This window comes from Antechinus flavipes, chromosome 4, assembly GCF_016432865.1.
Source record: "Antechinus flavipes isolate AdamAnt ecotype Samford, QLD, Australia chromosome 4, AdamAnt_v2, whole genome shotgun sequence".
Taxonomy (NCBI): Eukaryota; Metazoa; Chordata; class Mammalia; order Dasyuromorphia; family Dasyuridae; genus Antechinus; species Antechinus flavipes.
In genome coordinates, this window is record NC_067401.1 from 287,316,234 (window position 1) to 287,341,494 (window position 25,261).

The 25,261-nt window shown below is 32.6% G+C and overlaps 1 protein-coding gene across 3 annotated transcripts in view; it reads left to right on the forward strand.

Annotated features, from left to right (window-relative positions):
- FIG4 (FIG4 phosphoinositide 5-phosphatase) overlaps window positions 1-25,261 on the forward strand; it is a 136,180-nt gene that overhangs the window by 37,073 nt on the left and 73,846 nt on the right. For all 3 annotated transcript variants that reach the window (XM_051997531.1, XM_051997530.1, XM_051997529.1), the window contains exons 7-11: window positions 11,502-11,630; window positions 14,802-14,902; window positions 16,510-16,672; window positions 19,952-20,049; window positions 23,883-24,016. In XM_051997531.1, the coding sequence (XP_051853491.1) occupies window positions 11,502-11,630; window positions 14,802-14,902; window positions 16,510-16,672; window positions 19,952-20,049; window positions 23,883-24,016 (625 nt within the window). The remainder of the gene's footprint in view (window positions 1-11,501; window positions 11,631-14,801; window positions 14,903-16,509; window positions 16,673-19,951; window positions 20,050-23,882; window positions 24,017-25,261) is intronic.

Genomic DNA, 25,261 nt, shown 5'->3' on the forward strand with positions numbered 1-25,261 from the left:
AAATGCAAACAAATAACAACAGAAGAATAAGAATGCTATGTTGTGTTCCACTGTTCCCATGGTTCTCTCTCTGAGTGTAGATAGCTCTCTTCATCACTGCACCAGTGGAACTGATTTGAATCAGCTCAGTGTTAAAAAGAGTCCCAGGCTTTCCTTCTAATTAGATTTTTTAAAATGAATTCTGATGATGATGATGATGTTCAGAGAATATACATTTATCTTGCCTCCACATTAGAATATAAGTAGTTTATCCTTGTCATTGTTTGTGTTTACTTTTTTATATGTCTCTTAACACCTGTATTTGAACTTCAAAGTTTCTGTGAAGCTCTGGCATTTTTTTTTTTTAAATCAGGAATTCTCCGAATCCTCTATTTCCCAAAAGATTCATCTTTACACCCTTTCTTCATCTCTCCTTCCTTCCCTCCCTCACATTCTCTAACATAGCATTGCATTCAGTTTTACTGTTTTTTGCCTTCTGGAATGTGATATTCCAATGCTTTGTATAGTGTTAAGTTTTGTGTGATTCTGACTGTAGCTTGAATTCTTTCTTGTTGGCTGGTTGTAATATTTTTTTCTTTGTTATAGAAACACTAGATTTTGGTTATAATATTCTGTAGAGTTTTCATTTTGAGATTTCTTTCTGGCAGTAACTGGTAGATTCTTTCAATATCTACTATACCTTCTAGTTCTAATGGATCTGAATAGTTTTCTTTAAGATTTCTTGAAATATATTTGGGATTTTTTTTTTTTTTTGCATGGTGGTGGTGGGGTGGTCATAACATTCTGATAGTACAATGCTTCTTAAAATAAGCATTTTTTCTTCCTTGATACATTTTCTAGGTCAGTTTTTTTTTGACTTGAAAAAACCTTGCATTTTATTCTCTTTTTCAATTTTGGCTTTGTTTTAATATTTCTTGTTGCCTTACAGAGTCTAGCTTCTATTTAGTCCATTCTAATTTTCAGGTAGGTCTTTGGCAAAATCTTGTACTTTTTATGCCAAGCTGTTAATCTCTTTTCTTTTTTTAAATTAAAGCTTTTTATTTTCAAAATATATGCATGGATCATTTTCAGTACTCATCCTTGAAAAATATTGTGTTCCAAATTTTTCCTTCCCTTCCCTTTCCCCCTCCCCTTCCTTAGACAGTAATATACATTAAACATGTGCAATTCTTCTATACATAGTTCTATAAATATCATGCTGCACAAGAAAAATCATATCAAAAAGGAAAAAAAAATGAGAAAGAAAACAAAATGTAAGCAAACAACAACAAAAGAAATGAAAACACTATGTTGTAATCCACACTCAGTTTTCATAGTCTTCTGTTAATTCTCTATCACACTATTAATTCTCTATCCAATTCTTTCTTCCATAGCTCTCATTTAATATCTTTAAAAAAAAATCTAGCATTGTTATTTCATTGGCAAAAACATTTTAGAATTTTCATTAAAAAGTCTAACTTTATCTCTCTTCTGGACTTCTAGTTGAATTTTTTGCCCATGATGTATTTTTCTTTGAGATTTTACTTGTAGATATTTTATTCATTATTTTTTCTGGACTTGTGTCATGTCACCAAAAAAATGCTCTTTATGGTAATATTCTTATTTACTTATTCCTCCAGCTTATATCATGATTTCCTGCTTGAAAATTAATCAATCTTGAAAATTATAGGAATAAAGAAACTTAAACAGCAATAAAATGACAGGAGCTGTGCTTTTATAAAGCTCCCATATTGAAGAAAGGTAAATCCAAGCAATAGCTTTAGGAAATGACATAGGGTGCCATAGAAGAATGGTATAATTTGAACAAAACACTGTCTTATAATACCAGTCATAGAAAACCTTTGATGTTCTAAAGACTTGATTAATTAAAGAAGCAGTGCCAATTCTTTCCTACATAAAACTCTCATGAATCTCTTCATTTGCCATCCAACTAACCTTGATAGGTGCTTCATAAATTCTTGCTAGTTGATTAAAAAATATTAAATAAAGTTCTTTTCTTTTCAATTCTGTGAGAAAACCCTCTTCTTTGTCAGAAGAAGGCAAACTCTAAATAATTCTGCCATATTGGAAGGTCTTTGAGTACAGGCCTAGTGATTGAGACATCACCAGTTTGCCTCAATAGGGTTTCTCAAAGACTATTTGCTAAATTATAGCTTGCTAATATACATACCTATAAACTCAAAGAAGTTTAAAATTTAAGCTGATATGGAGTGAGGCATTATAAATCATGGCCACAGGTAAAAACGGCCACTGTTTTTAGAAAAAATCTGATAGTTGTCCTTCAAGATGGTGGAGAGGACACACATTTCTTTCTGACCTTCTCCTACTTACTACCCTCACCCTTATTGCCAAATCCAGCTTTTGAATTAGCTTTGAATGGGCAGAATTCACAAATAATGGGGGTGTAACGAATTACCAGCAGAAGACAATTGAAGATCACCAGAAAAAGAGAACAGAGGGAGGTGGACCAAGCTCAAGCAAGCTGACCACAGACACTGAGCACATCTTGAGGCGATGTGAGCCACACAAACGAGTCGTTTGTAGAGGAAGCTTGGAAAACCTCCCCTGCCCTAAAAACAGACTGTAACTTAAAAAAAAATGGAAAAAAAAGCAAAAAGAACTCTGACCATAGATAGTTTTTATGGTGAAAGAGAAGAACAGATTTTAAACCATGAGGAGACTAAAAGCAGATCATCTGCAGAGGAAGCCCCAAAAGGTAAAATGAATTGGTCCCCATCACACAAAGTTCTCCTAGAAGAAACTATAAAAGATCTTAAAAGAGAGCTGGAAGAAAAATGGGGAAAAGAAATGAGAACTTTACAAGAGGATTTGGAAAAGGCAACACAGAAATTATCTGAAGAAAATTCACTACAAAATAGTGAAATGGAAAAAGCATATAACTCCTTAAAAATAGATTTGACAAAATGGAAAAAGAAAACAACTCCCAGAAAAACAGAATTTGTGAAATGGAAAAAGAAAACAGATCCCTGAAAACAGAATTTGTGAAATGGAAAAAGAAAATAACTCCTTAAAAAACAGAATTTATGAAATGGAAAAAAATTCCATAGAACAAAACAACTCACTTAAAAATTCAATTGGACAAATACAAAAAGAAGTTAAAAAAAAGTAAATGAAGAAAAGAACTCATTAAAAATCAGAACTGAATATATGGAAATGAATTACTCGACGAGACATCAAGAATCAGGTAAGCATGGGCTTATATCCCAAAGAAATTTTAAAGAAGGGAAAGGGACCTGTATGTGCAAGAATGTTTGTGGCAGCCCTCTTTGTAGTGGCCAGAAAATGGAAACTGAGTGGATACCCATCAATTGGAGAATGGCTGAATAAATTGTGGTATATGAATATTATGGAATATTATTGTTCTATAAGAAATGACCAGCAGGATGATTTCAGAAAGGCCTGGAGAGACTTACACGAACTGAAGCTGAGTGAAATGAGCAGGACCAGGAGATCATTATATACTTCAACAATAATACTATATGATGATCAATTCTGATGGGCGTGGCCCTCTTCAACAATGAGATGAACCAAATCAGTTCCAATAGAGCAGTAATGAACTGAACCAGCTACACCCAGTGAAAGAACTCTGGGAGATGACTATGAACCACTATATAGAATTCCCAATCCCTCTGTTTTTGTCCACTTGCATTTTTGATTTCCTTCACAGGCTAATTGTACACCATTTCAAAGTCTGATTCTTTTTGTACAGCAAAATAACTGTTTGGATATGTATACATATATTGTATTTAACTTATACTTTAACATATTTAATATGTATTGATCAACCTGCCATCTGGGGGAAAGGGTGGGGAGAAGGAGGGGAAAAGTTGGAACAAAAGGTTTTGTAGTTGTCAATGCTGAAAAATTACCCATGCATATATCTTGTAAATAAAAAGCTATTTTAAAAAAAAAAAAGAAATGAGACCCAGAGAAGAAGCCAAATGATATGGCCAAGATCACAGAAGTAAAAAAATGACAGAGTCACTAATGAAGATTATTATCATCACTGCAGCAGCCGCAGCAGCAGCAGCAGCAGCAGCAGCAGCAGTAGTAATACTAGTGGTAGTACAAGTAGTGGTGGTGGTAGTAATAAAAATAATAATAATATTGACATTTATTTTAATGCCAAGTTCTATCTTGACAGCTCTATCTAGAGCTGAAATACTTAAAGCAACAATATACTTTGCTGTATGACAGTTTTAGCAGATAAAGTAATGCCTGTGTAAACAGTTCTCTAGCATAGCAGAAAGCCAGTCATTTGGGTGAAATGTGAGTTTGAAGAGGAGAAAAAATGGGAGTAGAAAACCATTAAACCCAGAGAAAGGTTGGGAAAGTTTACTCCTTATGAGTTAAAACAAAACCTGTAACACAACAATAAATAAATCTTTGTTTAGTTGATTAAATGATTAAAAAAAAAAAAAAGAAATGAGACCCAGAGAAGAAGCCAAATGATATGGCCAAGATCACAGAAGTAAAAAAATGACAGAGTCACTAATGAAGATTATTATCATCACTGCAGCAGCCGCAGCAGCCGCAGCAGCAGCAGCAGCAGCAGCAGCAGTAGTTGTAATACTAGTGGTAGTACAAGTAGTGGTGGTGGTAGTAATAAAAATAATAATAATATTGACATTTATTTTAATACCAAGTTCTATCTTGACAGCTCTATCTAGAGCTGAAATACTTAAAGCAACAATATACTTTGCTGTATGACAGTTTTAGCAGATAAAGTAATGCCTGTGTAAACAATTCTCTAGCATAGCAGAAAGCCAGTCATTTGGGTGAAATGTGAGTTTGAAGAGGAGAAAAAATGGGAGTAGAAAACCATTAAACCCAGAGAAAGGTTGGGAAAGTTTACTCCTTATGAGTTAAAACAAAACCTGTAACACAACAATAAATAAATCTTTGTTTAGTTGATTAAATGATTAAAAAAAAAAAAAAGAATCAGTTAAGCAAAACCAAGAAAATGTAAAAATAGAAAAAAAATGTAAAATACCTACCTTGGGAAATTCTCTCCTATATACAATTCTCATGAATCTCTTCATTTGCCATCCAACTATTCTTGATAGGTGCTTCATAAATTCTTGCTAGTCGATTAAAAAATACTAAATAAAGCTCTTTTCTTTTCAATTCTGTGAGAAAACTCACTTCTAATACGCCATTATAGCCTGGAAAAGAGATCTAGGAGAGATAATCTAAGGATTATTGGACTTCTAGAAAACTATGATGGAAAAAAGAGCCTTGACACGATTTTCCAGGAAATCATTAAAGAGAACTGCCTGGATGTCATAGTATCAGGTGAAATAGCCATTGAAAGAATTCACTGAACACCACCTGAAATAGACCCCCAAATTAAAATTCCAAGGAATATTGTGGCTAAATTTCAGAACTATCAAACCAAGCAAAAAATATCACAAGCAGCCAGAAAAAAAACCAAAAAAACAATTCAAATACCAAAGAGCCACAATAAGGATTACTCAAGACCTAGAAGCTTCCACCTTAAAGGATTGAAGAGCCTGGAGTCTGATATTCTGAAAGGCAAAGGAACTTGGAATGCAGCCAAGAATAAACTACCCTGCTAAATTGAGCATTAAAGAAGAAGGACATTCAATAAAATAGATGAATTCCATTCATTTCTGATGAAAAGACCAGAGCTAAACAAAAAATTTGACTTCCAAATATAGAACTCAAGAGAAGCATAAAAAGATAAAAAGAACTTTTGAGAACTGTGTTTCTGTTATGAGTATACATAGAGAGTGCATGTATAATTTGATTTTACTGTTATAATATTAAAAAGAAACTAGAGGTGAAAAGGGAATTATACCAGAAAAAGGGGAAAGTAGAGGTAAAATGAGGGAAATTACATCTCAGGAAGAGGCAGAGAAAACCTATTATAATTGAGGGAAAGAAGGGAAGGGGATGAACATTGTGGGAATCTTATCTCATCAGATTTGGCTCAAAGAGAAAATATTAAACATATTTTGTTTCACAGAGAAACTTCTCTCACTTTATAGAAAAGTGGGAGGGAAAAGGCAAAGAGGGAAGGGGTAGGCTAAATAGAAGGGAAAGCAGAAATAGTAGGAAAAAGATATAAGAAAGGGGGATTGATTCTAAAGGGGGAGGACGGATGCTTGAGGCAAGTGGTGCTCATAAGTAAAATACTGGGGAGGAGGGAAAGGTGAAAAGGAAAGAGAAAAGTATAATTTGGGGTTAATAAGATGGTAGGAAATACAGAATTAGTAGTTTTAACTGTAAATGTGAATGGGGTGAACCCTCTCATAAAGTGGAAGTAGATAGCAGACTGGATTAAAACCAGAATTCTACTATATGTTGTTTATAAGAAGCACATTTAAAGCAGAGTGATACATACAGAGTAAAGGTAAAAGGCTGGAGCGGAATCTATTATGCTTCAGGTGAAGTAAAAAAAAAAAAAAAAAAAAAGCAGGAGTAGCCATCCTGATCACAGATCAAACAAAATCAAAAATTGATCTAATTAAAAGAGATAAGGAAGGAAACTATATCTTACTAAAGGGTCTCACAGATAATGAAGAAATAGCGATAATAAACATATGCACTAAGTGGTATAGCATGGAAATTCCTAAAGGAAAAATTAAGAGAGCTGCAAGAAGAGATAGACAGCAAAACTATAATAGTGGGAGTACTCAACCTTGCTTTCTCAGAGCTAGATAAGTTAAACCATAAAATAAATAAGAAAGAAGTTAAAGAGGTAAATAAATAGAATACTAGAAAAGTTAGTTATGATAGATCTTTGGAGAAAATTGAATGGAGACAGAAAGGAGTACAATTTCTTTTCAGCAGTTCATGGAACCAATACAAAACTTGACCATATATTAGGACATAAAGACCTCAAAATCAAATGCAGAAAGGCAGAAATAATAAATCCATTTTTTCAGATTATGCAATAAAAATTATATTCAATAAAAGGCCAAGGGAAAGTAGAACAAAAAGTAATTGAAAACTAAATAATCTCATTCTAAAGAATGAATGCATGAAAAAGCAAGTCATAGACAAAATTAAATATTTCATCCAAGAGAATGACAATAATGAGACAACATACCAAAATTTGTGGGATGCAGCCAAGTGGTAATAAGGGGAAATTTTATATCTCTAGTTGTTTACTTGCATAAAATAGAGAAAGAGAAGAAAGTTGCAAATTGGGCTTGCAACTAAAAAAGCTAGAAAAAGAGCAAATTTTAAAAAGCCCCAATCTAATACCAAATTTGAAATTCTAAAAATAAAAGGAGAGATTAATAAAATTGGAAGTTGAAAAAGCTATTGAATTAATATATAAAACAAAGAGTTGGTTTTATGAAAAAAACAACAAAATAGATAAATCTTTAGTTAATTTGATTAGAAAAAGGAAAGAGGAAAAGCAAATTGTTAGTCTCAAAAATGAAAAGGGAGAACTTTCCACCAATGAAGAAGAAATTAGAGCCATAATTAGGAGTTATTTTCCCCTACTTTATGCTGATAAATTGATGATCTAAGTGAAATGGAGTAATACCTACAAAAATATACATTGCCCAGATTAACAGAAGAAAAAGAAATAGAACAAGCTATTAATCAACTTCCTAAGAAAAAATTCCCAGGACCAGATGGATTTACATGTGAATTTTACCAAATATTTAAAGAACAATTAACTTCAATACTATATAAACTATTTGAAAAAATAGATAATTTCTTTTTTTTGAAGCCAACATGGTACTGATACTTAAACAAGAGAAAGAAAATTATAGACCAATTTCCCTAATGAATATTGATGCAAAAAATATTAAATAAAATATTAGCAAAGAGATTGCAGAAAATCATCCCTAGGATAATACACCATGACTAAGTAGGATTTATACCAGGAATACAGAGCTGATTCAATATTAGGAAAACTATTAACATACTTGACTATATCAATAACCACATCAACAAAATGATTATCTCAATAGATGCAGAAAAAGCATTTGATAAAATCCAACGTCCATGCCTTTAAAAACACTAGAGAGTATAAGAATAAATGGACTCTTCCTTAAAATAGTCAGTAGCATCTATTTAAAACCATCAACAAGCATCATATGTAGGGGGTATAAACTGGGACCATTCACAATAAGATCAGGGGTGAAACAAGATTCCCCACTTTCACCATTAGTGTTCTTTTTTTTTAAACTTTTTAATAACTTTTTATTGATAGAACCCATGCCAGGGTAATTTTTTTTTTTACAACATTATCCCTTGCATTCACTTCTGTTCCAATTTTTCCCCTCCTTCCCTCCACCCCCTCCTCCAGATGGCAAGCAGTCCTTTACATGTTGAATAGATTACAATGTATCCTAGATACAATATATGTGTGCAGAACTGAACAGTTTTCTTGTTGCACAGGGAGAATTGGATTCAGAAGGTATAAATAACCCAGGAAGAAAAACAAAAATGCAAGCAGTTTATATTCATTTCCCAGTGTTCTTTCTTTGGGTGTAGCTGCTTCTGTCCATCCTTGATCTCACTATTACTATTCAATATTGAATTAGAAATGCTAACTTTGGCAATTAGAGAAGAAAAAGAGAGTAAAGAAATTAAAATAGGTAATGAGGAAATCCAGTTATCACTCTTTGCAGATGATATGATGGTATAATTAGAGAACCTTAGAGAATCAACTAAAAAATTGTTAGAAATAATCCACAACTTTAGTAAAGTTGCAGGATATAAAATAAATCCACATAAATCATCAGCATTTTTATATGTCACTAACAAAATCCAACAACAAGAGATACAAAGAAAAATTCCATTTAAAATAACTGTTGATAGCATAAAATATTTGGGAATCGATCTGCCAAGGGAAAGTCAGGAAGTATGTGAGCAAAACTACAAAACATTTTCTACACATATAAAGTCAGATCTAAACAAATGGAAAAATATCAAGTACTCTTGGATAGGTCGAGCGAATATAATAAAGATGACAATACTGCCTAAACTAATCTATTTATTTAGTACTATACCAATCAAACTCCCAAGAAACTATTTTACTGACCTAGAAAAAATAACAACAAAATTCATTTGGAAGAACAAAAAGTCAAGAATTTCATGGGAATTAATTTAAAAAAAGCAAATGAAAGTGGCCTATCTGTACAGATCTAAAACTCTATTATAAAGCAGCCATCATCCAAACTATTTGATACTGGCTAAGAAATAGACTAGTTGATCCATTGGAATAGGTTAGGTTCATAGGACAAAACAGTCAAAGCTATAACAATCTAGTGTTTGCCAAACCCAAACTGTACTTTGAGGATAAGAATTCACTATTTGACAAAAAGTGTTGGGAAAATTACAACCTTGTATGGCAGAAACTAGGAATTGACCCACACATAATACTATATATGAAGATAAGGTTGAAATGGGTTCATGATCTAGACATAAAAAATGATATTATAAACAAATTAGAAGAACATAGGATAGTTTACCTCCCAGACCTGTGGAGGAGGAAGGAATTTGTTACCAAAGAAGATTTAGAGATCATCATTGCTCATAAAATAGATACTTTTGATTATATTAAGTTAAAAAGTTTTTGTACAAACAAAACTAATGCAGACAGGATTAGAAGGGAACTAGGAAAATATTTTTATATTCAAAGGTTCTGATAAAGACCTCATTTCTAAAATATATAGAGAATTGACTCAAGTTTATAAGAAATCAAGCCATTCTCCAATTGATAAATGGTTAAAGTTTATGTACAAACAATTTTCAGATGAAGAAATTGAAACTACTTCTAGTCATATGAAAAGGTGCTCAGAGAAATGCAAATTAAGACTACTCTGAGACACCACTACCCACGTCTTAGATTGTTACTAGTGGGCATATATCCCAAAGAGATCTTAAAGGAAGGAAAGCGGTCCATGTGTGCAAAAATGTTTATGGCAGCCCTTTTTGTAGTGGCAAGGAACTGGAAACTGAGTGGATGCCCATCAATTGGAGAATGGTTGAATAAGTTATGGTATATGAATGTTATGGAATAATATTTTTCTGTAAGAAATTACCAGCAAGATGATTTCATATAGGTCTGGAGAGACTTACATGAACTGATGCTAAGTGAAATGAACAGAGCCAGGAGATCATTATATATGGCAACAAGAAGATTATTTGATGATCAGTTCTCATGGATGTAGCTCTCTTCAACAATAAGATGATTCAAACCAGTTCCAATTGTTCAGTGATGAAGAGAGCCATCTACATCCTGAGATAGGACTGTGGGAACTGAGTGTGGACCACAACATAGCATTTTCATTTTTTCTGTTGTTGTTTACTTGCATTTTGTTTTCTTTCTCAGGTGTTTTTTTCCCCTCTTGGTCAGATTTTTCTTGTATAGCAAGACAACTATACACACACACACACACACACACACACACACACACACACATATTGGATCTAACATATATTTTAATTAATTTAAATTCAATATTCAATAATAATTTTTAACATTTATTGGACTACCTACCATCTAGGGGAGGGGGGTGGAGACAAGGAGGGGAAAATTTGGAACAGAAGGTTTTGTAAGGGGCAATGTTGAAAAATTACCCATGCATATATTTTGTAAATAAAAAGCTTTAATTAAAAAATAAATAATCTTGCTAAAAAAAAAAAGATTTCACTATATTCAGTATATTTTAAACATGTTGTTCATCAACTCTGAGATACCAGTACCCACCTCTCAGATTGGCCAAGATGATAGGAAAAGACAAGAATGAATGTTGGAGGGGATGTGGGAAAACTGGGGCACTAATACATTGTTGGTGGAGTTATGAATGGATCCAGCCATTCTGGAGAGCAATTTGGAACTATGTTCAAAAAGCTATCAAACTGTGCTTTTAGCCAGCCACCTAGGGCTAGAATATGTCACGGGCTGGCTGTGACTGAATGAGGTATTTGACAATGATGGGAACCTTTTTGGATGAGACTTAGGGGATTGAGAAGATAAAGCTGCAAAATTTTGGATGAGGGGGAATAGGGAAAGTGTGTGGTACAGACTAGTCAAATTATCCGAAAACAGCAAACCGAATTTGAGTTAAGGAGCTGAAGACTAAAGGGGGTAAGTAACATTGGAAACCTAACATGCCCAGTGATGATATGGAGATCCCTGGGGCTAGTATAAAGTGAGGTCCAGGGCTGAGGCTTTACTACATGGTATTGAAATAATCAATAAGGTTTGGAGCTTGGTAAAGAGCTCTTTTAGCTTTCTTCCTAAGTGGTTGAAGATGCTTGTTGTTGTTTTTCTAAATTGTCCTACCATTCACAATCAGATCCACTGTTCAACTTCCCCTGAATTCATCTCAGCATGGGCATCTCTTGTTCTCAAAGATGCTGATCTAATAGTGTTGCCATTATCAGTATATCAATAACCGAATTTATTCTAAAGATAAATTTAAAGGCTGATGGGCATAGTTTCTCTTCTTTTACCTATCTGATATCCATTTTCATTTTTCTAGGTGTATTTGGGATTTGCAGTGAGCCCTATATGAAGTATGTGTGGAACGGTGAACTTTTGGATATAATAAAAAACACTATACATCGTGATTGGCTACTGTATATCATTCATGGCTTCTGTGGACAGTCAAGTATCCTTTAAGGGTCAATATTCCAAGTTATCTGTTTTTGGGCTAAAATTCTGGAGGTGGCTATATGTAATTTTTTTATCAGTAGTCAAGCATTGGTTATCATGAAATTTACTGAGGTTTGTGTTGTGCAATATACATAAATGCCAAAGAAATTTTCACATTCAGTTTATCCACTATTATGTGCCTACTATGTGCAAGACACTCTTTTAAATGCTGGGGATATAGAGTCAAAAAAACCAGTTCCTATTCTCAGACTTACATTTTACTGGATATTGTCCAAGCCTTCAAAAGATTTATAGTCTGGCTGAAACAGTATAAATATAAGAAGATAAATATCACCATAAGCTAATACATATGCAATACCAAAAGAATGGCATAAGTAGGAATATCACAGGAATTAAAAGAACAGAATAATCATTCCATCCACATCTCTGAGAGAAAAGAGAAAACTTTATGGATGAGATTAAAATTTGGTTAACCAGAGACCAATGGGAAATAGATAAAGACATAGAAGTAGAACTAGGAGGATTTGAGGAAAGAGATCATTTTTGCTATAGTAAAAGATTCTTGGAGAGCCTTTTTACACTGTAAAAAATTACTGACGACTCCAGAGAATTTTTATTTATGCTGAGAGTATGTTGATATTCACTATATTAGATATTGACTGGTAAATTTTAAAATATTTTTTTCATTTTAAAATAACAATAGTAAACTCACTACATGTTAAACACAAATAATATTTTTAAATGAAAAATTGCTATATTTTCCAAAACATTAAAAAAAAACTTGTGAGAAAGAATTGCATTGTCTTTTTTTTTTTTTTTTTTTTTTTTTTCCTGAGGCACTGGGGTTAAGTGACTTTCCAGGGTCATACAACTAGGAAATGTTAAGTGTCTGAGATCACATTTGAACTTAGGTCCTCCTGAATTCAGGCTGGTGCGCTATTCTGAGCCACCTAGCTGCCCCTTAAATATTTTATTTTTTTTGCAGAGCTCTAATGTTCGGCTTAATAGAACCCAGCTGGATTCTCTTATTTATATTGTTTTGGTAGAAGCATGTGAGGAAAATCTGGTCTTATGCAGATACATAGTTAGAAAAGAGAAGAGTATTTTATAATAATACCTTATTATATTAAGATAGAACTCTGACCTTATGGATCTCCTGAAAGTTTCTCAGGGATCCATAGACCATGCTCTTGAGGATATTATATGGAGGGACAATGGGAAATTGGTTTGGAGAAATGAAAATATAAAGACCAGATTGGGGAAAGACTTAAATATCAAGCTAAAAAAACTGTAGTCAGTGAAGTTCTATTAAGAATTTTTAAGCAGAGGGTGACATATGTAAAGTGATGTTTCAAAAAGAGTAATCTACAGAAATATGTAGGATGGATTGGAGCAGGAGGAAAAAGAAAACATAGACACTAGAATCCATTTGCAGCAGCCCAAATGTAAAGTCATGAGAGCCCAGGCTACGGTGAAGTCACTGGGAGCAAAAAGAAAGGAATTGATGTGAGAAATTGTAAGGCACTGTAGGATTGGACTCAGGTTATGCAGTAAGGGAAAAATGTTTTCTTTGAAAAACTTGTCTCTTTTTTGAGGTTGGTTGAATCCTGGTTAGAGTGTTAACATGTTTTATGGACCATTCTGTTAAGTATTTAAATTTACTCCTCTTCCGTTGATTTTACTCTAGAGTTATGCTGAAAACAGTTTGAGAAAATGATTTTGTATTGTAATGTTTTAAATGAATCACTTTAGGTAGAAAATTTGAAAAGATCTCTAAGTGTGTAATTTGTACACGCTATAATAGGATTTTATGAAGTCTTGTGAGGTCTTTCTTTTTCACCATTATTGTAAATTTTCATTTTTTCTTATTGCATTTTTACCACATATTTAGTGTTCTAGAGACAAATTTAAGAAAAGGGTCATTTTGACATAATAGAAATTCTAGAATGTTAGAGCCATAATGGCTCTTACAGGGCGTCTATTCTAATCTCCCCATTTTATAGAGGAGGAAAATGAGATCTAGAGGCTATATGATTTACAAGATAAAACAGCTATTTAGTGAAAAAACTAGGGTCAGAATCAAACTCTTTACTTGTCTGGGATGCTCTTGTGCACTGTATACTCCATCTAATTCCCTGTGTCTTCTGCTTCCTTTTCAGTATAGATCTAGATGACTATTGTTGTTTTCTTAGGTTTTTTTTTTTTTTGTCTTCAGTTTGTTGGTTGTATTATCATAGAATTCAGAAATTAATCTTTCAACAGCTAAATGCCTATAAATGGACTTTATACAAAAAGGAAAACTCTAATGAGTTATTTGAAGTATTTTTTCAAAATACCAGTGTTTACATATTATATATAAATATTGTCTTTTAAAGATGCCACTTTGGAAGACTCTTTATTCCAGTGATGTGCTGTTGCTCAAAATGTTTTAAAAACTCCAATTTTGAGCTTGGCTTTCAAACCAATTTATGATATATATAAAAATAGTTTTATTACTGTTACATCTCATTTTTGACCAAAAATATTAATAATCTCTTCTCTGATGCATTGAAGTTATCTCTCAGTAACTTTGGCTGTTTTGAAAAGTTCAAATTCATTTTTTTTTCAGACAAGAATTGCGAGAATTTGCTGCTTGTCATGGTGATAAATGCCTATATAATCCCTTCTCCTGGTGAGATAGAAGCTAGTTGATTACCTGAGTTTGGGACTTATAAACTTCAGTGAACTAAGCCAATGTGATATCTTTGAAGGACATTTGTCACCATATGTAGTTAGTCTCTCAGCAATCAGCAGGCTGCTTAGGAAGGACAATAACCCACATCAAAAATGAAACAGATCAGAGTTTTGGTACTGAGATTGGTCCCTTGTGTGACTACTTTCTCTCCAGCCTCGGTGAGATAGAGACTTAATTTCAAAAAACAATAAAAAGGAGAGGGAGAAAGGAAGGGAAAGAGGAAGGAAAAAGTAGGGGAGCAAAAAGTAGAGAGAAAGAAAATAAACCATAATTTCTGAAAACAGTATAGGTTTTGCTTTGGGAAAAGATATCTTGGTATCCTATAGTAAGTCCAAAAAAGTGTTATTTTAATGTGTTTGTCAGAAAAAAATTATTTCACATGATATTGCCTGTCAATAATATGTGTTAAAGAACTTGAACTTGATTTCTCAGAGCTGTTAATTTATGGCAGACCAGTTTATGTTACTTTGATAGCTAGAAGATCAAGTAAATTTGCTGGAACCCGTTTTTTAAAGAGAGGTGCAAACTGTGAGGTAAGAAAAAAGTAGGCTTTTTGCTATTTATGTCTGTTTTATATGTAAAACCTTTATGAAGTTTTCAGATATTGACTGTGAGAATATCTTTCTTGATTAGATAATATAAAATCTTCCAGATTATGTAAAAGTTGGCAGGAAAATTATTAACTTTTAAATATTTTGAAAAATTAACTACATTATTACTTGGGGGACTCAGGCCTTGACTAATGTTTAAGACTAGTGATAGTCTCAATGCTTGAATGGCTTTCTAATCTTATTGATATACTTGCTCAATCTTGTTTTGCAGATTTCATCCTCTCTATGCTTTATCATTTGGGACACTTCCTGTCCATGTCAGCATAGTATGATAGAAGGAAGTTTCTTATATTTGGATGATAAAATCTGGATTTAAATTCCAGTTCTGCTGTTCACTACCTATATAACTTAGATAATCTTTTTAGGTTCTGGTTCCTGATTTATAAAATGAGTAGGCTGGAACAGATGGCCTTCAAGGTCCCCTGGACTCTAAATCTATTTTCCATGATCCTTTGTCTTCCCCTAAATCCTCCATGGAAGATCTACCCCATTATCTTCCATGTAGGTTTTTTAATACCCATCTGTTGTTTCTCTTGCTACATGACTGACCTTCCTTTTATGATCATGTATTTCCTGGATGATGAAAGATATTATCAGCTGAAGTATCATAATGGGAAAAGAAGGATATGGATAATACAGAAATGGAAATAGCTACTTATGAAAATGGGGCAGGCAGGGGGAAATACTCATTCTGGGAATAATATGTTTGGTAATTAGTAGCGGGAGGCAGATGGAAACACTTATCCTTTTTCTTCTCTAAATTATGTAGTCTCAGGAATCAGCCACAAGAGGGAGGAATACCACCTTTCTATAATTCACCATACCTGCTTTGTCACCTTCAGACTCTGCACTACCACTTGTGTTAAGCCAGTTGAGTATGGCAAGGTGAATGATTAAGTGGGCAGGTATATATTGACAGTTTGATTTTTTAAATCTGGCTTAATCCAACAATCAATATTTTCAAGAATTTAGTTTTTGAAATGCCAGAAAGCTATCTTTGAGTTAAATAAGTTTTGCATCATCTATTTTTATAACATAAGCAGATAGAAATGATATTAATGCCTCCGAGAGTGAGAAGTACCACAGCTGATCCAATTCTTTTAAATTTCTCTGCCAGAAGGAAGCTATTGACAACATATTTTGATCTCTCTTGGTCCTTTCTCCCTCAGTTTAGATTTTAATTTTTGATATTCTGCCTTTTGGTTTGGTTTATTATCATTTTTAAAAAATTTCAATCAGTTGAATTACAAATTTGTGGTTTTTTAAATGTTTTTCATCTAGTACTTGTTTTATTGACTAGTTTTAATTTGATTTTTTTGGTTTGCTTTAATCTCTCTTCTCTTTTTAAAAAAATTACTTTCCTGTGAAAACTTCCTTTCAAAGCTTGTTTTTTGACTAATATTCATATTTTATATTGGATGTATTTTGTTACTTTCATGATATTTCTGTTGGCAGACATTATAACTTAGCTGCATACTTGTGTTTTTGTGTTTTCAATGTATGTGTGTGTGTGTGTGTGTTTTTTGCAGGGTGATGTTGCTAACGAAGTAGAGACTGAACAGATACTCTGCGATGCTTCTGTAATGTCATTTACAGCAGGAAGCTATTCCTCTTATGTGCAAGTTAGAGGCTCTGTTCCCTTATATTGGTCTCAAGATATTTCAACTATGATGCCTAAACCTCCAATTACATGTATGTGGTAAATACTTTTAAGCAATAATTTTAATGATTGTTCCCCACCTAATGTGGCATATTAGTGAAGGCTTAATTTTTAAAAAGCAGCTTGGTGGTATGTTGGATGGAGTGCCAGACTTGGAGTTGGGAAGATCTGAGTTCAAATTTGTCTCTGAGCAAGTCACTTAGATCTTTTATCCTGTTTTTTATGTGTAATATTAGCTGGAGAAGGGAATGGTAAATCACTCCAACACATTGTCAGAAAAACCCCAAATGGGGTCACAGAGAGTTGAACATGACTGAAGAAATGACTTGAATAACAGAGCTTAAAAAAAAAAAAAACTTATAGTTTTAAAATGACATAGGCATGAAGCCTTCTTTAATTGATAAAATTATCTTAGTTTAACATTCCAAATTAGTAAATATTTTTGATTATTGTAGGATTTCTTTATCTGTGTAAATGGAGAGGTTTTAAGCCATTATAATGGAGTTCTTAAAATAGATCTTTGTAATATAGAATAGAAGAAAATTTATGTACTGTATGCTTTACAAATTGCTTCTTTCACAGCAAGTCTATGAGGTAGATAGTGTAAAGTTTATTATCCTCATTTTATGGATGAGGAAACTAAAGATCAGAGAAACTAAGTGACAGGTTATGCCTAGATTGTGGCCAGGCCACGTTGACAAGTCAAGTCTAAACAAGTATTTATTAAGTACTTAGTATGTGTCAGACATTTCTAAGTTCTGAGAATACAAATACAAGTAGAAAGAAAGATATTCCTTCCTTCAAGGAGCTTGAATTCTAATAGGTGAAGACAACACAAAAAAAGGGAGCTGAAAAAAAAAAGAATTTGGAACTCAAAATTTTAAATCAAAAAAAAATTTTTAAAAAGATTATCCTAATTCAAGTTCCAGCTTCTGTACTTACTATTCTTGTCTACCATGGATAGTAAATCTTTGCAATGCCCCAGAAATCTTCTTACAATGATATGCACAAAGTGGAGTGTCCTCTATCCTTGCCATTTCTCTGATTCCTCCTAAACCTCCATTTCAGGAGGCTTAGGACAACCTTGTCTTCAATTCTCCTCAGGCTGTACTCTTGACTTTCCCAATATTGTCTACAGTGTTCCACCAGATGCCTTTATCTCTCTTCCTTTTTCACCCTTTTCAGTTCCCTTTTTTGTGTACAATGTTTTTCTGGTTTTGTTCACTTCATTAGGCATCAGTTCATGTAAGGTTTTTTTAAAATCATCCTGCTTGTCATTATAGCAAAGTAGTATTTCCATTACAATTATACAGCACAGCTTATTTAGCCATTTCCTATTTGATGGGCAGCCCTTTGATTTGGATTTGGATCTTCTGATCCCAAATATTCCCTTTCTACTACTTTACTTCTTGTATATAAATATATTCATTTGATTAAGGTAGTGGTATTTATAGATTATAGAATAATATAGATAGTCATTAAGTGATGGCTTCATTTTATTTCTTAGAAATGTTAATTTATGGTTAATTAGTTATGTTTCTAGGACCCATTTTATAAGAAGAGATGCTATAAAGGAGAACCTTCTTTATATATCAGGTTCATGAATTTGTTTTGAAAACATTTTGATAACTATTTCAATATAATTGATTTTCTTTATAATATTTTATATTATGTAATTAAAAATAGAATACTGAGGCTTCATACCACTAAGAGATCCATGACATAAAAAGAGCAAGAATCTCCTATTTAAGCCCCAGCTTCTTAAACTGTGGTCTTTGACCCCTATATGGGCTCTAGTAGCTGAATGTGGGGATCATGAAATAATAATTTATTATCACTAAATGTTTGATTTATTTATCTGTTTTATGTACTTATATACCTGGATGTCACATAAAAATGTTTTGGGTGAAAATGATTTGTGAGTGAAAAAATTTTAGGAAACCCTGATCTAGGCCACCCATGTCATTTTATAGAGAAGAAAAACAACTCCCATTGTGGTGAATTAACTTGTTTGGGGGTCACACAGTTAATTTATAACAGAACTCAGTCTGGAACTTTGGTTTTCTGACTCTTTCTCAAACATTTTTCACTGTTTGCCTCATTTCTCTAAGAGTAATGTCTATTGATTAGAACAGAGAAATTTGTCACACACACACACACACACACACACACACACACCCCACATGAATTTTTCTTTTTCTTTTAAAAAGTGTTTTTGAAATTATCAAATTGTGCATACCCTTTGATCCAGCAGTGTTTCTACTGGGCTTATATCCCAAAGAAATACTAAAGAAGGGAAAGGGACCTGTATGTGCCAAAATGTTTGTAGCAGCCCTGTTTGTAGTAGCTAGAAACTGGAAAATGAATGGATGCCCATCAATTGGAGAATGGCTGGGTAAATTGTGGTATATGAATGTTATGGAATATTATTGTTCTGTAAGAATAGCGGGATGAATACAGAGAGGACTGGCGAGACTTACATGAACTGATGCTAAGTGAAATGAGCAGAACCAGGAGATCATTATACACTTCGACAACGATATTGTATGAGGACATATTTTGATGGAAGTGGATTTCTTTGACAAAGAGACCTAACTGAGTTTCAATTGATAAATGACGGACAAAAGCAGCTACACCCAAAGAAAGAACACTGGGAAACAAATGTGAACTATCTGCATTTTTGTTTTTCTTCCCGGGTTACTTATACCTTCTGAATCCAGTTCTCCCTATGCAACAAGAGAACTGTTCGGTTCTGCAAACATATATTGTATCTAGGATATACTGCAACATATCCAACATATAAAGGACTGCTTGCCATCTAGGGGAGGGGGTGGAGGGAGGGAGGGAAAAAAAAATCGGAACAGAAACGAGTGTCAATATAAAGTAATTATTAAATAAAAATTAAAAAATAAAAAAATAAAAAAATAAAAAGTGTTTTTGAGAAATCAATTGCATTTAAAAATTTTTTTCAATAGTATTTTATATTTCATATATATGTAAAGATAGTTTTCAGCATTTGTTTTTGTAAGACTACTGTTGCAAATTTTTCTCCCTCTTTCCCTTTATCTCCTCCCTCCCCAAGACAGCAGACAATCTGATATATACATATGTGCATGAAATCCATTTATACTTGTTTAGCTTCAGAATATTATTTAACATCAATTTTTCTTTATGGGTATTTAGGAACCACATTCAAATAATTTCAAGATGAATGCTATTTCCTTAAAAACTTTTTTTAGAACTAGATAATGAAAAAAAAGACTCCTTGATTTTAACAAATGATTTTGTTTGCATTATTTTATTTTTCTCAGTGGATCAAGCAGATCCATTTGCCCATATAGCTGCTCTTCACTTTGACCAGATGTTCCAGAGGTTTGGCTCCCCTATTATCATCTTAAATCTAGTAAAGGTATGGTATGGTATTATATTATGTAATCTAAATAAATTTAGAGATCTTTTCTTTGGTCCTAAGGATCCACCTCACATTTTTCTATTATTCTTCAGAACGGGAATGTTTCAGCTTGGCAAAACCTGCCAGTATGATACCAGTTCAATCTCCTTTTCTCGTTTGAATTTAATCTTTGACCTGTTGGGTTCCTGACTCTAGATAGCCTTAACTCAAGAAGATAAGAAGAAGCTCTTTATGGAAATGCTAGTGGTCAGGTTTTTCTGATTTCTTTCACCTAGGTTCATCCCATTAATCCCTTTGTCTGGATATGTACAAATTAAATTTCTACTTGATCTCCATAGCCTGCTCCCGGGGAAAAATAAAATATTATAGGAAGTTATTCTAGCCTATAGTGTATTCTACCTTTGCTCACCTAATTAGAGGTCAAGGGAAATTAGGTTAAGGAGACAGGAAAGTGAAACTGTCACAGATATTTCTTGAAATATGGACATACCACTAAGAGCTTACAACACTAGTATTAAGTTCCAATAGAAATGGGACCTTTAACCCATATATAAAGATCCTAGCAGGTCACATATTGACTTAGAAAACCACAGTTATCTATGTTTTATCCTATTTTTAGTTATTTTGTTGATATCTTCCAATTACATTTTAATTTGATTCAGATTGCCATAGGCTTCGTGTTTGACACTTCTGAACTACAAGATCTTATAGGAAGATAATCAGAGTAGAATCACAAGGCAGATTTTAGGAAGTGAAAATAGAGGTATATGTCAGGGACAGCAAGCAGAACTAAATGTATTGGTATCATTAACATCTCTACTCTATTTGCCTTTTTTATTAAAGTTGCCCTAATCATTCATAAGACTTTATGGGGATCAAGTGGTATCAAATCCAAATATGTCATCTATAAGCATTTGTTTTAGGCCACAGGTCAAGGAAACAGGACATAGATAATAGTATATATTAATATTGTGTAAATCTTTGATAGGAGCTTTAGTTAATTCCTATCCATAAATTTCTAATAATCTCAATGTTGAATAAAGGAAGACTATTTATTATTGCTGCTTTGATTCTATGATTCTGTTGTGTCTGAAATTGAACCTATCAAAAATGGTATTTGCATATCAGGTAGCTTTTTTTTTTTATCATTTTGGGTTAGAGTGTCTGGAGAATTCCTTTTTTCTACTAGGCTTTTTAATATAAAATTGGAGATTAGTCTAATTATCAACATTTGTTTGATAATAAACAAGAAAGTCAGTGAGAATTGTAATTATGAAACACTTTTGAGAAATGTAGTGAAACATTTTAGAATTTTAATTAAATTTAGTAAAAAAAATCTCATCTTGTATTTATAGAGTCAGATTTCAAAAGATATCATTAGGACACAGATCTACATTTATTTACAAGTATTTGATAAATGAATCATTGTTTATATTTTACAGAGTTCTTTTAAGTGTCACTAAAAATCTATGGCAATATGGAGATTTACTTTTAGGATGTTAGGTTTCATTCTTTCTGTCACTGTAATACGTTAAAAATTAATGTCTGATATATAATTATTAGAGTGGTTTCTCCAAAAGCTCATGTGTAAATTTTTTGAATGTTAAAAAAGGTCAGTAGATTTTTAAAACCATACTTGTTACATTGTTTCTTTGCTTTTCAAAACACAGAAGTAGTTAGTAACATGGTGATTATGCACTTGGGGATTAAATTGCTCTTTAATGGTAATTTAGACAAGTATTTTGTTTTGTTTTTAAAGAGACATTAGTTCCTATGTATCAGAGGGAAAGAAAATATTGTAAATTTGGTTCACTTCAGAAAGACCTTTTAATCCTGTAATGAAAGAGTCAAAATGTCTTTGTGCATATACATAAATAGCAGTAACAGAAAATCTGTAACTACTTAAAATTGGAAATTTATGAATAATGTTCTTGGCTTTTTTTTAAATTGAAATGTGGATTTTAGGTGCTGTTTAATAAGAAAGGTATGAGGATGCCCTCAGAATTATGTTAAAAATATGATTATCAGGATAATAATTTTATTGCTAGAAGGTACCGTAGAACATCAGTTTTCAAAAGTGGTCCTTGGAAGTCCCCAAGACCTTTTCAATGATTCTGTGATATTAAAACTTTTCAAAATAACACTAACATATTATTTGCCTATTGAAATATTCTTTCTTTTTCCAAACTACCTATTTGTATGAAGCTAGATTTTATTTCATATTAATTCAGACATTATAAAGATTTGCAAAAAATTATAGAACAGTGTGATTCTCACTAATTTTTTTTTTGTTTGTTTTGGAAAGGTTATTTTTATAAAAATGTACTAAAATACGATAAGGTCATTATGATTTTCAAATGAATTGACAAATAGTTTGAATTTTATCAGTTTTAATTTCCAGGATGGTAAATATCAATAGATATAACTCATGCATAAAAACTCTTTGGGGTCCTCAAAAACTTTTAAGAGTGTAAAGCATCAGAAAAAAAAAAAGAGTGTAAAGAATCCTGAGAACAAAAAGTTTGAGAAGTGTTGCTTTAGAGGTCATCTTGTCTAACCTTATTTTGTAGAAGAGACATAAAGTTACTTTTCCAAGGTCACAGAACTAGTAAATGATAAGATTGAATGAAGCCTTATCCTTTAATTCCTTAAAACCTTTTCTTATTATTTAAAGGGCCTTATAGAAAAAAAAAATCAATCCACATATGTAATATGTGCATATGCAATATATAATTTTATTGTAACTTAAAATATAGATGTTGTTGGACATATATGCATATTATAGTCCAAAAGTGCTGTCATATAGCCTTGTATCAGGAAGTAGCAGGACAGATAGCCAGGTCTTCCTGTTTGCTACTTCATACTGTTTCTTTTGCACATTATTATGCCTTAGATATGTAAATAGACCAAGTTAACTTTTGATTTAGAGTCATCTTATCTGGTAATTTAGTATAGTTATTAGCGCTGTTCTTTTCTCATAATTCTTGCCAAATCCCTTTAGATGACAACTTGGTTTATTTGGGTAAAAAATCCACAAAATTTTTTTTTTATATTGTACTTAGGTAACTTAATTCATTAATCTTGAAAACTAAGCAGTTATGAATTCTAGACTTGCTTTCAGTGTGATGGGGCTAAATGCTTACTTTTCCCTACATTTGGAAGCAGTCTTTTCATTTGAGGAATTTTGATTTGAATAATCTTTTAAATTATTTAAGGCAGATCTGTTAGAAATGGTTCAGGAAGTTGTAGGAACAAAGGAAGGAAGGAGAGAAGGGAAAAGTATATGAAGGAAGGAAAGGAAGAAAAAAACTTACAGGAAATGAATGAGTAAAAAAAGCATATTTATCAGACACTTTGCTAGTTATTGGGGATTCGAATACAAAGTTGAGGTAGTTTCTGCTTTCAAGGAGCTATAATCTAATAGTGAAAGATAACTTTGGAATGGAAGGAGTGGCCTATGAATGAAGTTTTGGTCTAAAGAGGTATAGGATTTTGAGTAGAGTCCTAAAGTATATGATTGTTGAGAAACTTCTACTTCTCTCTGCTCTAGTACTGTCCCAGAGCGAAAGGTGATAATCTTTAATAGTGTGTTTGTTCATGACTTCAGGTTAAGCTTAGGTCATTTCAATTTATTATGTTAATTTCTTTGGGGTTTTCCAAACAATGTAATCCATTTACCAGTGACTTAATTCGCCCAGACCTAAGGTTTTAGTAGGTAAGTTTAGCTTTATGACTTAAATTATGTAAGCTAACAGATATTTTGAAACCTCTGCCTCTGACATAAGATAATTACAATGTTAAGAAATTTAAAAAAATTTTTTTTAATACAGGAACGTGAAAAAAGAAAGCATGAAAGAATTCTGAGTGAAGAACTTGTTGCTGCTGTTACTTATCTCAATCAGTTTTTGCCTCCTGAACATTCTATTGTTTATATCCCTTGGGACATGGCCAAATATACCAAAAGGTGAATGGATACTTATTTATATTTTATTGTATTATGTTCTTGCTCTTATAATAGTTTCTATAGTAAGTTGATCTCTGTGGCAAATAAATGCTAATGTTTTAGTTTCTTTCACAAATCTAACAAGGAGGATAGGTTCATTGCTGGTATATGAAGTAAGAATAAACCTAAGCAACTTAGACAAATTGCCCCAAAACATACAAAAGCCAGATTTTATTTGAGACTGCCACTATTGTATCTCTAATTAGTGAAGAGTATATTGTACTTATTGAAGGTTTTAGTCTTTCCTTTTTTCAATCCATTCTTTGTTTGGCTAAACAAATCCTCCTTCTCAGACATCACTTTTGAAACAGCATTCATTTGGCCAAGAATCAACAATGGCCCCTTAGTATTTATGTTGAATATGAATTCCTGGTATATGAAATTAATGGAATATTATTATTCTATAAAAAAAAGCTGATTTTAGAAAGATCTGTAAAGATTTACATGAACTGATGCTGAGTGAAATAAGCAGAATCAGGAATACATTGTACATTATAACAGCAAGAATGTGCAATGATCAACTATGAAAGACTTGGTTCTTAGTGGTTCAGTGATCCAAAGAAATCCCAATAGACTTTGGTCAGAGAATGTCATCTGCTTCCAGAAAAAGAACTAAGGAGGCAGTATGTAAATCAACACATGTTCTGTTTACTTCTTTTTTCTGTTTTTTTTTTTTTAATCCTTCCAAATCAATTTTGCTCTGATTTTTCTCTCTCAACATTACTTATAAAGCAATGTGTATTAAAATAAGCAGATAAACAAACAAATTAAAAAAGAGAAAAAATCTGAATTCCTCATCATGTTAACACCTTCAATCATTTGGCTTGGCCAATAAATCTAAACTACCAACATTCATTAATCTTCATACAGAGTCCTTTTGCCCCATATTCAATTTGATATCATCTATCTTAGTACTTTTGCTCATGATACTCTAGCATGCCAAAAGAGTATCTTTTCTCTTGTCATAAATGTTAGTCATTTCTTTTAAAACTTGATTCATAACTCACTCATTCCAACAGTTCCTTTTTTGGGCAGCTCAATTCAGTCATATATGAGTTAGGTTTATACTTTAAAATATTTTCTACTTGGTGCTACCAGATTGTTTATTTCTGTATGTTTTATCTTTCCTATATGGATTATGAACTTCCTTAGGGTAGAGAACCTATCTTTTAATTCTGCCTCTCCAATGCTTTGTATAGGGAACAT